Source organism: Lontra canadensis, unplaced genomic scaffold (assembly GCF_010015895.1).
Source record: "Lontra canadensis isolate GAN:19392208 unplaced genomic scaffold, GSC_riverotter_1.0 scaffold121, whole genome shotgun sequence".
Classification (NCBI taxonomy): Eukaryota; Metazoa; Chordata; class Mammalia; order Carnivora; family Mustelidae; genus Lontra; species Lontra canadensis.
This window is the reverse complement of record NW_022631115.1, coordinates 912,705-929,474: the sequence shown is the minus strand read 5'-3', so window position 1 is coordinate 929,474 and position 16,770 is coordinate 912,705. Positions and strand designations below refer to the sequence as shown.

General features: G+C 36.2%; 1 protein-coding gene across 1 annotated transcript in view; it reads right to left on the bottom strand.

Moving 5' to 3' along the window:
- Positions 1 to 580: 580 nt before the first annotated feature.
- The window catches only part of UBE2V2 (ubiquitin conjugating enzyme E2 V2), a 49,180-nt gene continuing 32,990 nt past the window's right edge, over positions 581 to 16,770 (bottom strand). The window contains exon 4 of the mRNA XM_032841192.1: positions 581 to 3,894. Within this exon, the coding sequence (XP_032697083.1) occupies positions 3,748 to 3,894 (147 nt within the window). The 3' untranslated portion in view covers positions 581 to 3,747. The remainder of the gene's footprint in view (positions 3,895 to 16,770) is intronic.

The window sequence follows — 16,770 nt, the reverse complement described above, 5'->3', positions numbered from 1 at the left end:
TTTTGTGTAATTTCTTGGCTGCAAAAACTTCCAGATAAACATCTGCCCATTACTGGAATAAGGACAAGATAAAAGAATTCACACAAGTCTACAATGAGCAGCCAATGGATCACTGTACAAATCTTACATGGTATTTGGTCAGTTATTCATTTTAGGATGAATGATTCCTGGAACCTTTTAAGTTAAGAAAATGAGATCTATCTGGCTTTGACTGTTGATTTTCTAATGAACCTGCCAAAAAACTCTTAAAGACTGCATGGGAAATGAGATGAAGCCAACCCTTAGGAACTTTTTTTGGTGAGAATATCCAACTAAGGATGTAAACACCATGGCAACCTCATTTCTACTGTTTTTTGGTTTTTTTTAAATCATATACTCACTCCATGAGTTCCCCAAACTCCCTTATTCCACAAAATGATCGTTTTGACATCATTTTCTATATCACCAAATACCTTCAAATTTTTCTCTCAGGAAATGCATATGGCATATCTTTTATTTTCAATGTCCCACTGTATTTTAAAATAAAATTTTCAGTGTGAACTATGGTTAAGATTTCCATCCACTCATAATATAACTTCTATAAGGCATAAAAGATATTTTATTTCCATACATTTCCCACTTTTTAGTAAACACAGTACTGGATGGGAATTAACTGCCAATGCTCATATCAATTCTGTAATACAGTGCATCCACTCCTTTTTATGATGTTCCTATTTTATATACAAAATATACATACCTTCCAAAATTGTGATAATTGGAATCTTTTTGTGAAAATAACCAAAAATGAATCAAGTTGATACTGGAAAATTACACTGACACTTAGCAGAGGGGTAAACTCAGTGCCTTTTAGATCCTTCCCAGCAATAAACAATACTATGATTCTACACATAGGTCTAAAAAAATACTTCTAAAATGAAATCGGGGAAAAAATTCCTTAAACACCTATCAATCACATTATTCATTATACTAGACTTTATTATATGTACTTACATTCTTTAAACTGTATGTAAGAACATAGTAATGTGCTCATTAAAAGGGTTAACATAGTTTTGACCAGACTGTAATTCCATGATGCACCTACCAAAACTATCCAAAGCTGTACACACCGAATCTATTAAGGATCATGTACTAATATTTTCCAGCTGTATCCTCTAAATTTTCAAAACAATATTAATTTCACATGTATTTATCAATAAAAACACACATAGTGGGAAATATTTAAATCAATGAATTGGCATTAAGTAATCCAGATTAATAAACCAGCTGTAAGTAAAACTAATGTATTCTCCAAGCACTTACTCAAATTGAAGTGTGATAAATTCTTTTAAAAGGATAATTTGAAATCATACATTTCTTCTACAGCACTACCCTTACAAATGTTAATGTTCCGTAATTCTGAAAATTAACACTTAACCCATAAACAAATGCCATCACTTCAAAATATTAGAAAAAACGTTAAAACCAGCAATTCTGAAAACTAGTAACTAAAACCATTAAAGCATAACATTGACCTAATAGGACAAGAATTTCATTTTTGTAATCTTTATTAAATTTACTGATCATCCCCTAGGGTCGCAACTGCTAGTCTTTTAAACAAATTTCAAAGGCAATTTTACAGTTCATTTAATACCATACACTCCTATAACCCTAGCCACTTTAGAAAACAAAGGAAAGATTGCTTCAAAATGCGGTCTTAGAAATGTTACTATAATTAAGAGCAGCTCTACATTAGCTCTTTCTATAATCAACCAGTGTGTTTTAGATTGCCATGTATATCTTGATTGTTACATGCAAAATGGATTCTGCTTTGGAAACTAATTAGCATGCAGATTTCTGCAGAGATCCACAGTCCCAAAAACAAAACAGAGGAAATAAACACCCTCAGCCAACTCAAACAACATATACTTGGGGGGAGAACCCTTCACAATAGTGGATATGGGAAAAGGAAAGAGAATAAGTGATCAAGGTACCCAGATTCTCAGCCTACCAATATAATTTAACATTCAAATGGTTATTAGCTACACTGTATGACAAGACACATTTCCAAAGTGGAAAAGAAGCTGTTAGACTAATTTAGACTACCAGTAATGGTTTTACATATGAAGTCACTGTAAATCAAGTTCAACAATTCAAAATTTTTAAGAAAGTATGCCAAGATAATAATTCATTTCAAACCTACTTTAATAAATTACACATGCACTAATTTGTGGGTATATCATTTCTATGTGTCATCTGAAAGCATTTTAGACATCTTTGATAATTAAAAATAGCCATGTTGAAATTAGTAAGTTTAGACAAACTGTCACTAACTTTCATGTATTATTAACCAAGAAAAAGTAGCTCAGAGCTGTAACTATGAATGACTTGATAAAAAAAACATATCAGGGAATCTTTAAGAAATTTGTCCTTGATACCTGACCACCCTTCTATGTTCTTCAGGGAATTCGTAAGAAAAAAACATTTTTAACAAAGTAGTATACCCAAAGTAGTATATGCTTTGAAATGAAAAACAGTGACGTAAAGCCTTGAGTCATTTTGGTAAAGGGAGAATATAAATGAGCTTTCAATTAAGAATTTCTATTTGTCAAAGTGGAGGTTAAGAGAAACTGGATAAAATTAATCCCAATTAGAAGCATTGGGGGAAGAAATGTCACAGAAAATTATAGAAAAAAAAAGTTACAAAGAGAATGGAATGTGTATTTGGATAATTTGCAATTTATAACTCTATAAGAACTGCTAGAATCCAAACATTTTTAAATAGTACTTCTGGCCAACTAAAATTTAAAATATAATACCTGCGATTCCTCTTCCTCCAAAAATGAAATTAAACCAATTAGGTAATTTGTCGTCTCAAATACTCTGCAAATTCTAATTCACAAGAAGTATACAAAATAGGATAATAAAGGTGTTTATAGATGAATAGCTACAATAATTCCAATTTTTGCTACCTCAGCAAGGTACTATACATATACCACATCAATATAATAGAAATGGCACGGTTTCTGAGGACATATTCCACATTTTATTTACATTTTAAGACTAACTTTAATCTCAAAATCACATACCCATACACCTATTTCCTTTTTGTTGATTTCACTTAAATGCATGGTTTGTCAAAGACTGTAAACAAGTATTTACCATGTCTGTTACATGTAACACACAGGAACGGCTTTTAACAGAAATTCATCGACCTCCCCCACAACATTTTTTATTATAAATACAGGTATCAAAACAATCCTGAACATTTTTTTGATACTACTAGTAGTCAGCACGCACACTGCTTCAAAAATTAACACAATTTGTGACAATATTCATTGTACCTGCTACTTTAGACAATTTCAACTGAAGCTCTTTCACTAAGTAAGATGGACAAAGCATGCCATTTCTGTTTTTCCTCTTGAAATTTGTTTTTACTTTTCAGAAACACACATGCTTCCACAGCGTCTGATTCTTCTCTCCATGCTTTCATCTTGTAAACCTGAATTCTATTTTGAGTACTCCAGGTTTATGCTTAAATGATAGTGCCTTAACAAGAGAAAAAGAAAAATTGTGCTGCATTTTTCCTCCTGTAACCGGAAAACATAATGGTGTACATACATTAAATATATTCTTACAAATGTCCAGGTCATGTTTACCAGCTGGAATTCTTTTACTTAATGTGTGGGTATTTTGCATTGTGATATTTAATCAAGACATTAACATGAGTAGAAGGTTGTTGATTTAAGACAAGTTTGAGATCCACTAAAATTAATTGTTGTATGTTTGTCCTTCTGGTGGCTGTGGAAGCTTCATATTTTCTTTGGACATCATTAGACGTCTTAGCTCTTGAAGTACAACTTTAATGCTATATGAATTTTGCCATTTTGCTAACACTGGTATGCTCCGTGCATCCACCTAAAATGGGGAGAAAAGAGCAAAATTAACTACAAAGTTTAAAGTACTATGACACCAACTTATTAAACATACCTTAATGAAAAGAAATGATTTTAAAATTCATAGCCTGGCTCTACTTTCACAAAAGAGAACATTATGAAACTACAGGTTCATATCATATTTAGGAACAATAGTGCTTCTGTAACAGGTATTTCCTAAAAATGTGTGTCGTGTGTGTGTGCTTTTCTGTATCTTACAATAAAAATGTAGTGAATTTTGGACATCAGAATAAGCAAACATTACATTAAATAACTACAAATTTGCCATATATGTAATATATGTAAAATATATAAACATATTTGCCAATTGCTTCTTGATGAGATAAGATCTAAAGGTTCCTCTCTATCTCCAAGGCCACTACCCAGAACCTGGGCAATTATCTTAAATAGGATTTAGGAAAAAGCTGAGAACCTAATTTCTGCTTTTGGATTTTTCTTACCAGTGTTTTCTTTGCACAATACTAAACTAACCTTCCATTGTAAAAGACTGACAGAACGGACTACAGCTCCTTCAAAACTGTAGTCAGCCAGATAACTGACACCACTGGACCTGTCTGGCAGTTCCCAGAAAAATCCCACCCACAGGGTTTTTCTTTTTTTGACCTCAAAATTCACCCACTGAGTACCACCTATTCCTCTGCCCACCCACATCCACACCTACCCCAGGCATTTGTCAAAAATAATGAGTGTCCATTGTTTTAACATCTCTGCTGCCAGGGGAAACAATACAAACAGGAAGATGATCAAAATATTTCAGAGGAAAAACTGTGAAATGAGATGTCCACAGGGACTTTGAAAAGTTCCAACATATCCCTGGGAATCTTTAAGACCACATATGTACAGGGCTGTTCACAGGCTTACAAAAGACTTGATAAATACCCACCTATGGCTGATCTTCAGTAACGCATAAAAAAGTATCCAACCAAGTGGGATTTATCCCAGAACTGCAAGTTTGGCTCAGGATTTTAAAAGCCAGCCAATATAATATACCATATTAACAGAAACAAAAACCGTAATTATTTCAATTAACAAAAAAAGGTAACTGATAAAAATCCAACTTTTCATGACAAAAAAAAACACTTAAGAAACCAGGAACAGAAGGAACTTCCTCAGTCTGAAAAGGGGATCTATAAAAACCTACAGCTAACATCATACTTAATCATCACTGCTACTCAACATGGTACTAGAGGTTCCAGCCAGGCAATCAGGCAAGAAAATGAAATAAGAGGCATTAGACTACAAAGAATGAATAGATCAATCTCTATTTGCAGGTGAAATGATCTTGTATATAGAAAATCCTAAGGTATCCATTAAAGAAACTAGCAGAGCTAATAAACAAATAGAGTAAAGTTGCAGGATATAGAATTGATTTATAAAAACCATGTCTATAAACCCCCTCGGGAGATATAAAAGCCCTTTCTGGAAAAATAAAAGAACTAAAATCTAACCAAGTTGAAATAAAAAAAGCTATTAATGAGGTGCAATAAAAAAACGGAGGCTCTCACTGCTAGGATAAATGAGGCAGAAGAAAGAATTAGCAATATAGAAGACCAAATGACAGTGAATAAAGAAGCTGAGCAAAAGAGGGACAAACAGCTACTGGACCACGAGGGGAGAATTCGAGAGGTTAAGTGACACCATAAGATGAAACAACATTAGAATAATTGGGATTCCAGAAGAAGAAGAGAGAGGGGAGGAGAAGGTATATTAGAGAGAATTATTGGAGAGAATTTCCCTAATATGCCAAAGGGAACAAGCATCAAAATGCAGGAGGTGCAGAAAACCCCCCTCAAAATCAATAAGAATAGGTCCAAACCCCGTCACCTAATAGTAAAATTTAAAAGTCTTAGTGACAAAGAGAAAATCCTGAAAGCAGTCCGGGACAAGAAGTCTGTAACATACAATGGTAAAAATATCATTGGCAGCAGACTTATCCACAGAGACCTGGCAGGCCAGAAAGAGCTGGCATGATATATTCAGAACACTAAAAGAGTGCAGTCAAGAATACTATATCCAGCTAGGCTATCATTGAAAATAGAAGGAAAGATAAAAAGCTTTGAGGACAAACAAAAACTGAAAGAATATGCAAACACCAAAGCAGCTCTACAGGAAATACTGAAAGGGGTCCTCTAAGCAAAGAGAGAGGCTAAAAGTAGTAGATCAGAAAGGAACAGAGACAATATACAGTAACAGTATACAATGGCACTAAATTCTTATCTCTCAATAGTTACCCTGAATGTTAATGGGCTAAATGCCCCAATCAAAAGACAGGGTATCAGAATGGATAAAAAAACAAAACCCACCTATATACTGCCTACAAGAAACTCATTTTAGACCCGAAGACACCTCCAGATTTAAAGTGAGGGGGTGGAAAACAATTTACCATACTAATGGACATCAGAAGAAAGCAGGAGTGGCAATCCTTATATCAGCTCAATTAGATTTTAAGCCAAAGACTATAATAAGAGATGAGGAAGGACACTATATCATACTCAAAGGATCTGTCCAACAAGAAGATCTAACAATTTTAAATATCTATCCCCCTAACGTGGGAGCAGCCAACTATATAAACCAATTAATAACAAAATCAAAGATATACATCAACAATAATACAATAAGTAGGGGACTTTAACACCCCACTCACTGAAATGGACAGATCATCCAAGCAAAAAATCAATAAGGAAATAAAGGCCTTAAATGACACACTGGACCAGATGGACATCACAGATATATTCAGAACATTTCATCCCAAAGCAACAGAATACACATTCTTCTCTAGTGCACATGGAACATTCTCCAGAATAGATCACATCCTTGGTCCTAAATCAGGTCTCAACCAGTATCATATTTTCAGACCACAATGCTCTGAAGCTAGAACTCAATCACAAGAAGAAATCTGGAAAGAACCCAAATACATGGAGACTAAACAGTATCCTTCTAAAGAATGAATGGGTCAACCAGGAAATTCAAGAAGAATTGAAAAAATTCATGGAAACAAATGATAATGAAAACACAACGGTTCAAAATCTGTGGGACACAACAAAGGCAGTCTTGAGAGGAAAATATATAGCGGTACAAGCCTTTCTCAAGAAACAAGAAATGTCTCAGGTACACAACCTAACCCTACACCTAAAGGAGCTGGAGAAAGAATAAGAAAGAAACCCTAAACCCAGAAAGAGAAGAGAGATCATAAAGATCAGAGCAGAAATCAATGAAATAGAAACCAAAAAAACAAGAGAACAAATCAACCAAACTAGGAGCTGGTTCTTTGAAAGAATTAATAAGATTGATAAACCCCCGGCCAGACTTATCAAAAAGAAAATAGAAAGGACCCAAATAAATAAAAATGAAAGAGGAGAGATCACAACTAACACCAAAGAAATACAGACAATTATAAGAACATACTAGGAGCAACTCTACACCAACAAATTAGACAATCTGGAAGAAATGGATGCATTCCTAGAGACATATAAAGTACCACAACTGAACGAGGAAGAAATAGAAAACCTGAACAGACCCATAACCAGTAAGGAGATTGAAACAGTCATCAAAAATCTCCAAATAAACGAAAGCTCAGGGCCAGACGGCTTCCCGGAGGAATTCTACTAAACATTTAAAGAAGAACTAATTCCTATTCTCCTGAAACTGTTCCAAAAAATAGAAATGGAAGGAAAACTTCCAAACTCATTTTATGAGGCCAGCATCACCTTGATCCCAAAACCAGAAAAGGATCCCATCAAAAAAGAGAACTACAGACCAAAATCCTTGATGAACGCAGATGCGAAAATTCTCACTAAAATACTAGCCAATAGGATTCAACAGTACATTAAAAGGATTATTCACCACGACCAAGTGGGATTTATTCCAGGGCTGCAAGGTTGGTTCAATATCTGCAAATCAATCAATGTGATACAACACATTAATAAAAGAAAGAACAAGAACCATATGATACTCCCAATGGATGCTGAAAAAGCATTTGACAAAGTACAGCATCCCTTCCTGATCAAAACTCTTCAAAGTGTAGGGATAGAGGGCACATACCTCAATATTATCAAAGCCATCTATGAAAAACCCACTGCAAATATCACTCTCAATGGAGAAAAACTGAAAGCTTTTCCGCTAAGGTCAGGAACACAGCAGGGATGTCCGTTATCACCACTGCTATTCAACATAGTACTAGAAGTCCTAGCCTCCGCAATAAGACAACAAAAGGATATTAAAGGCATCCAAATCGGCAAAGAAGAAGTCAAACTATCACTCTTCGCAGATGATATGATACTATATGTGGAAAACCCAAAAGACTCTACTCTAAAACTGCTAGAACTCATACAGGAATTCAGCAAAGTGTCAGGATATAAAATCAATGCACAGAAATCAGTTGCATTTCTCTACACCAACAACAAGACCTGAGAACAAGACCAGAAGACAGAGAAATTAAGGAGTCAATCCCATTTACAATTGCACCCAAAACTATAAGATACCTAGGAATAAACCTAACCAAAGAGGCTAAGAATCTATACTCGGAAAATATAAAGTACTCATGAAAGAAACTGAGGAAGACACAAAGAAATGGAAAAATGTTCCATGCTCCTGGATTGGAAAAACAAATATTGTGAAAATGTCTATGCTACCTAAAGCAATCTACACATTTAATGCAATTCCTATCAAAGTACCATCCATTTTTTTCAAAGAAATGGAACAAATAATCCTAAAATTTATATGGAACCAGAAAAGACCTCGAATAGCCAAAGGAATATTGAAAAAGAAAGCCAAAGTTGGTGGCATCACAATTCTGGACTTCAAGCTCTATAACAAAGCTGTCATCATCAAGACAGCATGGTACTGGCACAAAAACAGACACATAGATCAATGGAACAGAATAGAGAGCCCAGAAATAGACCCTCAACTCTATGGTCAACTAATCTTTGACAGAGCAGGAAAGAATGTCCAATGGAAAAAAGACAGCCTCTTCAATAAATGGTGTTGGGAAAATTGGACAGCCACATGCAGAAAAATGAAATTGGATCATTTCCTTACACCACACATGAAAATAGACTCAAAATGGATGAAGGACCTCAATGTGAGAAAGGAATCCATCAAAATCCTTGAGGAGAACACAGGCAGCAACCTCTTCCACCTCAGCTGCAGCAACGTCTTCCTAGGAACATCGCCAAAGGCAAGGGAAGCAAGGGCAAAAATGAACTATTGGGATTTCATCAAGATCAAAAGCTTTTGCACAGCAAAGGAAACAGTTCACAAAACCAAAAGACAACTGACAGAATGGGAGAAGATATTTGCAAACGACATATCAGATAAAGGGCTAGTGTCCAAAATCTATAAAGAACTTAGCAAACTCAACACCCAAAGAACAAATAATCCAATCAAGAAATAGGCAGAAGACATGAACAGACATTTCTGCAAAGAAGACATCCAGATGGCCAACAGACACTTGAAAAAGTGCTCCATATCACTCGGCATCAGGGAAATACAAATCAAAAGCACAATGAGATACCACCTACACCAGTCAGAATGGCTAAAAATAACAAGTTAGGAAATGACAGATGCTGGCGAGGATGCGGAGAGAGGGGAACCCTCCTACACGGTTGGTGGGAATGCAAGCTGCTGAAACCACTCTGGAAAACAGCATGGAGGTTCCTCAAAATGTTGAAAATAGAACTACCCTATGATCCAGCAATTGCACTACTGGGTATTTACCCTAAAGATACAAATGTAATGATCCAAAGTGGCATGAGCACCTGAACGTTTATAGCAGCAATGTCTACAATAGCCAAACTATGGAAAGAACTTAGATGTCCATCAACAGATGAATGGATAAAGAAGATGTGGTATATATACACAATGGAATACTATGCAGCCATCAAAAGAAATGAAATCTTGCCATTTGCGACGACGTGGATGGAACTAGAGGGTATCATGCTTAGTGAAATAAGTCAATCAGAGAAAGACAACTATCATATGATCTCCCTGATATGAGGGAGAGGAGATGCAACATGGGGGGTTAAGGGGGTAGGAGAAGAGTAAATGAAACAAGATGGGATTGGGATGGAAACAAACCATAAGTGACTCTTAATCTCACAAAACAAACTGAGGGTTGCTGGGGGGAGGGGGTTTGGGAGAGGGGGGTGGGGTTATGGACTTGGGGAGGGTATGTGCTATGGTGAGTGCTGTGAAGTGTGTAAACCTGGCGATTCACAGACCTGTACCCCTGGGGATAAAAATGTATGTTTATCAAAAATTAAAAAATAAATAAAAAATAAAAATTAAAAAAAACCCATGTCTATATACTTGCAATAAGCAATCTGAAAATAAAATTAAGAAAACAATGCCATTTACAATTGGAAAGAATAAAATGCACTGATATAAATTTAACAAAAGAAGTGTAGGACTGCTATAAAGAAAACTATAAAATACTGTTGAAAACTTAGACCTAAATAAATGGAAAGACTTCCTCTTATACATGGATCAGAAGACCTAATACTGCTAGGATGTCAATACTCCCTCAAAGTGGTCTACAAATTTAATAAAGCCCCTATCAAAATTTCAACTTCCTGGCACTTTTTATCTTTTTGTAGAAATGAACAAGGTTATCCTAAAATTCATATGGAAACAAGGAACCCAGAATAGCCAAAACATTGTAAAAAAAAAAAAAAAAGTACCAAAGTTTTTCCAATTTTAAAACTTACTACAAAGGTACAGTAATCAAGAAGGATGGTTCTTACATAAGGAATGACACTGGGCCAACGGACTACAAATGAGAGCAGAAAAGTAAATCCATGCATATATGGACAACTAATCTTTTGACAAAGGTGTCAGAAAAACACACAAAGAATAGTCTCTTTAATAAATGGTATTGGGGGGGCGCCTGGGTGGTTCAGTGGGTTAAGCCTCTGCCTTCGGCTCAGGTCATGATCTCAGGGTCCTGGGATCGAGTCCTGCATCGGGATCTCTGCTCGGCAGGGAGCCTGCTTCCTCCTCCTCTTTCTCTCTCCCTGCCTGCCTCTCTGCCTACTTGTGATCTCTCTGTCAAAAAAATAATAATAAAAATAAATAAAAAATTTTAAAAAATAAAAATAAAAATAAATGGTATTGGGATAACTGGATATCCACAAGCAAAGGAATGAAGTTGAACCGTTAACTCACATCATACATGAAGATTAATTCCAAATGGATCATAGATCTAAATTAAGAGCTTAAGCTATTAAAAAAAAGAAAACTTTAAGAAAACAGGAGTAAATCTTCATGACACGGCATTTGGCAATGGCTTCCTAAGTATCTAATGCCTAACAGGCATACAACAAAAGAAAAAGTAGATAAACTGGCTACATCAAAACTTTTCATTGCAAACCACACCCTCAAGAAAGCAGAGGCAACTCAAAGAATGGGAAAAAAAAATACTTGCAAATCATATATTTGATAATGGGCTCCTGTTCTGTATACAACTCTATTAATAAAAAGCCAAGAATCTCTCAATATACACAGCTGGAAAGAATGCAAAATGTAATGTTCACTTTGAAAAACAGTCTGGCGGTACCTCAAGAAGTTAAACATATCATCATATGACCCAGCAATTCTATTCCTAGGTATATACCCAAGAGAAATATAAAGATTTACCCATTCAACCTTGTACACAAATTCACAGTAGCAATGTTCATGATAGCCAAAAGCAGAAAAACCCAAACATCTGTCAGATGATGAATGCATAAATAAAATGTGATATATCCATATAATGGAATTATTATTATTCAACAATAAAAAGCAATAAAGTACTGATATATGCTACAACACAGATGAACTTTGAAAATATTATGTTCAGGGAGCGCCTGGGTGCCTCAGTGGGTTAAAGCCTCTGCCTTTGGCTCAGGTCACGATCCCAGGGTCCTGGGATCGAGCCCCGCATCAGGCTTGCTGCTCGGCGGGAAGCCTGCTTCCTCCTCTCTCTCTCTGCCTGCCTCTCTGCCTTGTGATCTCTGTCTGTCATATAAATAAACAAAATCTTTAAAAAAAAAAAAAAAAGAAAATATTATGTTCAGTTAAAGAAGCTAGTCACAAAAAAATATTATTCCATTTATATGAAAAGTTCAGAATAGGCAAATCTATAAAAACAGAAAGATTAAACGTTGTTTAGGGTATGGGAAGGCAGGACAGAAAGTGACAACTAAACTAATGGACATGGTGTCTCCTCTGAGAGGAACAAAAATGTTCTAGAAACTAGATTGTGGTAATGGGTCCACAATCCTGTGAATACTAAAAAACACTGAATTATATGCACTGAATGAATTGTATGGTATGCAAATTATATCACAATAAACTGCTTAAAACAGAAAAGATAATTTTTAAATAATCCTCTTGCAAGTAACTGAAACAATAATATTATAATATTAAGATGTATTTATTTTTTTATTTTTTTATTTTTTAAAGATTTTATTTATTTGACAGACAGAGATCACAAGCAGGCAGAGAGGCAGGCAGAGAAAAGGGGAAGCAGGCTTCCCGCTGAGCAGAGAGCCCAAGGCAGAGCTAAATCACAGGACCCCAGGATCATGACCTGAGCTGAAGGCAGAGGCTTTAACCCACTGAGCCACCCAGGCACCCCAATGTTAAGATATATTTAAAGTGATTACTCTAATGCTTTAACTTATTGAGTAGCAAGCCCCTTAGCCTATTTTAAGTAGACTCCCTTAGCGAACAGAAGTTTACAAGTGGAGAAAGTACCAAGCTCTTCCCAAAGCAGAAACAAACACAGCTGTAAAGTTACATGACAGTTAAATAAACAAGAGACTGCAAATCCTGTAAAATACCAACAGAACACACACACACACAAAAAAAAGTGGGGGGGGTGGGGGATGAAGAAGAGAGAGGAGGGGGAAAAGAGCATGGGAAAACATCATGTCAGAACAAATCTGCATCTTATCATTCTATAATATACAATAACCTCTAAAACTTGATACCTCATAGCATGAAGAACACAATTAATGCTTTATAGTGCTAAACACCCCAAGGAATAATTCTACCTTATTGTATTAAATAGATACACACCAAAATTACTAAAGCAACACCCATAATTTACCAGGTACTTAAATAACCTCAAAATATATAATATAAAATTATGCCAGCATATCACCAATGGTCAATGTGAGATTATGGCTATTTATTTCCTAGTTATGAAAGTAATACTTTAAATTCTTAAATTCAAGAGAAAAACTGATGTCCAGTGTATTCACCCTATCTCTACCCTCTACACACTCATCTACACTCTAATAATTAAAATCAGTATTTTTCTGTTTCCAGATTGCCGACAGGAAGTGTTGGTGAGATGTACAATCACAGGGTACTGTTACACACAGCTAAGAGGACAGACATGGATATAGTCCTATGGAGAGTAAGATGGCAGTATTATATCAAGTTGAAGGCAAGCCCCACACCTCAGCAGACATTCCACTTCTGGGTGTATGACCTAGAACAGTGCTACTCTAAGCATGTTTCATGGAATGATGCCAGGCCTTGAACTAATTTTTTGCTGGTGTACCACAAGATAAACACAGAAATTGAGAGTGTTTCAAGAGTTCTATGATAATTTGACAGAGAAATTTTTATTTAAAAAATCCAAGCTTGTATTTTATCTTTTTAAATTTTATTTTCTTAGTAATTTTTATTGTATCTTACAAAAGTACTGATCTATAACATACTGGAACCAACAAACCAAGGAACCAACAACCAAGTCTTGAGAAACACTGTCCTAGGGTAAAAGAATACATGTACAAGAACGTCCATGGTAGCAATCTTTTCAGTGAAAACTGAAAACAGCCTAAATGCCCAGCAGGTGACAAACAGAGTATTAAAAGGAACAATCTAATTTAAATGACTCAACATGAATGAAGCTCAAAAATCACTGACAAAAGTGATACAAAACAGAAGTATACACACACATGCATAGTAAAAACAAAACAATCATGTTCAGAAATGATAAACACGAAATTCAAGATAAGACTACCTCTGAGGAGAGTGGAAGGGGAACCTTGGGAAAGGAACACAGAGTTAACTATTTATAATATAGTCTCTCTTTTAAAAAAAAAAAAAAAAGAAAAGAGCTATTACAGATAAGACCAACATGCTAAAATCTGACAAGGGAAAATGGAAGATGTTGGTTATATCATTTTCTAAAACTTGTCTATATGTTAAATATTTCTTTTAAAAAAACACCAAAAATGAGCAAGCCTGGATGGCTTAGTCGGTTAAGCGTTTGCCTTCTGCTCAGGTCATAATCCTGGGTTCCTAGGATGGAGTCCCAGCATTGGGCTCCCTACTTGGCAGGGAGTCTGCTTCTCCTGACTCTGCCCCTCCCCCTTGGTTGTGCATGCCCTGCCTCTCAAATAAATAAATAAATAATCTTTTTAAACAAGACACCAAAAATGAAAACCAAGAGAAAAGTGGTAATAAATTTATAGTAACTGCTATTACCAGAATAAAAGATTATCAGAGAAAAAATTTTCAGAGTAAAAAAAAGGGACAGAATTCAGACTGGAGAATCAGGAAGGACTTGTCTAAGAGAGTGACATTTACACTGAGCAATGAAGCATCTGTAAGGATTTGCCAGAGTGGATATGTCCAGACTGGAAGAAAAGACAGTGCAACAGTCCTAAGGCAAAAGGAAAGGTGTGTCGGCAGTGGGTACCCTGTGAGTCCCAATGAGCCACAGCAAAAGGCATGCACAATGTGGCTGAAATCATTCAAGGCTATTACAGCACAGAAGTGACATGACACAATTTGTATTTTAGAAAGATCCTCTGGCTCCTTGCTCTGGAAAGACTGGAGGAAGTAAGAAAGCAAAATCAGAGATTGTTGCAAGACACGAGATGATGGTCAACGTTCATTTGGTGGCAATGTAAACAGAAAAATAAGACCTGACTCAAAGTTACATTTACAACAAAGACTTAGAGGACTTAACAGTAGACAGGAAGGGAAGAAAAACAGAGAAAGAGACAAAAATGTCAAAAAGTAGATAAGACACCCATGAGATCAGATAAACTCATTAGAGGTGTGCCTGAAATTTAATCCTGAACTTCCTAGTTCCTACAACAATGCAGAGCCCACCATTAATTACTTAATTTACAGAGTCTATAATATGAAAACAAACCAGCAGTTGAGAAGAACAGCTAATCCTGGTAGAGAAATTTTTCTCTAACAAAAACAGAAATATTTTTGTTAAATTTCTTCCTCATAAAGGTAATGCTGTGTGTCACAAAAGAAATTCCCTAAACAGTATTCTTTCTGTAAATTCAAAATATTTTATAATCCTACTTCTATAATATCTATCAACTGACATAGAAATAGTTAAGTATGCACATTATAATTCCAGAATAACCACTGAAAGAACAGAAACAGAATTTAAAAAGTTGAGAACCATTTCAACAGTAGACAAGAAACAAAAACCACACAGGAAATCAGAAACCACAAGATAACTTATTAAACCAAATATATTAATATATCTTATATTAAATAAACTAAATGTTCCCAGTAAATTGCAAAGATTGACAGACTGACAGGAAGGACTCTCAGAACCCAGCTTCTAATTGGCATGTACCAGATAGGGAGGTTTAGAAGTGGCCCAGCAGGCCCACAGCTGAGATTTCTAATGACCCATCTACCTTCTTCCTATCAGGGTCATGCTTTCATCCAATACACCCAGCAGGGAGGCACTAGCCATTCTGGGTCCTAGCTGTGGGCCTGCATATTTGACTGAGGTTAGAGGCTAGATAGCTAGCTCTATGTCCAGGGCTCAATTTGTAGCCAGAGGGAATTACAAACGTGGAGAAGATGAAATATGGAATATACCCTATCGTGCTGAAATAGAATTGAAGGTACTGGTATAAACTTCGGGCTTTTTTGGGTTTTTTTGTTGTTGTTGTTGTTGTTGTTGTTGTTTCATTTATTTGTCAGAGAGAGAGAGAGTACATGTGCCTGTGAGCAGTGGGGAGGAGGCAGAAGAAGAGGGAGAAACAGATTCCCCACTACCGAGCAAGAAGCCTGATGTGAGACTGGATCCCAAGACCCTGGGATCATGACCTGAGCTGAAGGCAGACGCTTAACTGACTGAACTACCCAAGTGCCCCATAAACTCGGTTTTTAACAGATGATATATTAAGATACGCATATAGGTAGATAAGAAGAAAAGGAGGATGAAGGATAGGTAGACACATGTGATACACTGGGTAAATTTAAAAAAAAAATAAAAGTACAAAAGAAAATTTTTAAGATGTTAATTACCATTGGTGAGGAAAAGGAATACAGGGATGGGATGAGGAGGAGCACACAAGAAATTAAGGATGTTGGGCGCCTGGGTGGCTCAGTGGGTTAAGCCGCTGCCTTCGGCTCAGGTCATGATCTCAGGGTCCTGGGATCGAGTCCCGCATCAGGCTCTCTGCTCAGCAGGGAGCCTGCTTCCCTCTCTCTCTCTCTCTCTCTCTGCCTGCCTCTCCATCTACTTGTGATCTCTCTCTGTCAAATAAATAAATAAAATCTTAAAAAAAAAAAAAAAAAGAAATTAAGGATGTTGGTAACATTCTATTTCCTAAGATGGATAATGTTCATTTTACTATTATGTTGTTGTTGTTACACTATCATGTATTTTGCATGTGAGTGTGCCCTCAACATGGTATCTCAAGAGCCTGGATTTAAAAGTCTTAACATGAGGGTCACTTAAGTGGCTCAGTCGGTTAAGAGTCTGCCTTCAGCTCAAGTCATGATCCCAGAGTCCTGGTATTGAGTTCCACATGCATAGGGCTTCCTGCTCGGGGGGGGGGGGGGGGGGGGGGGGGGT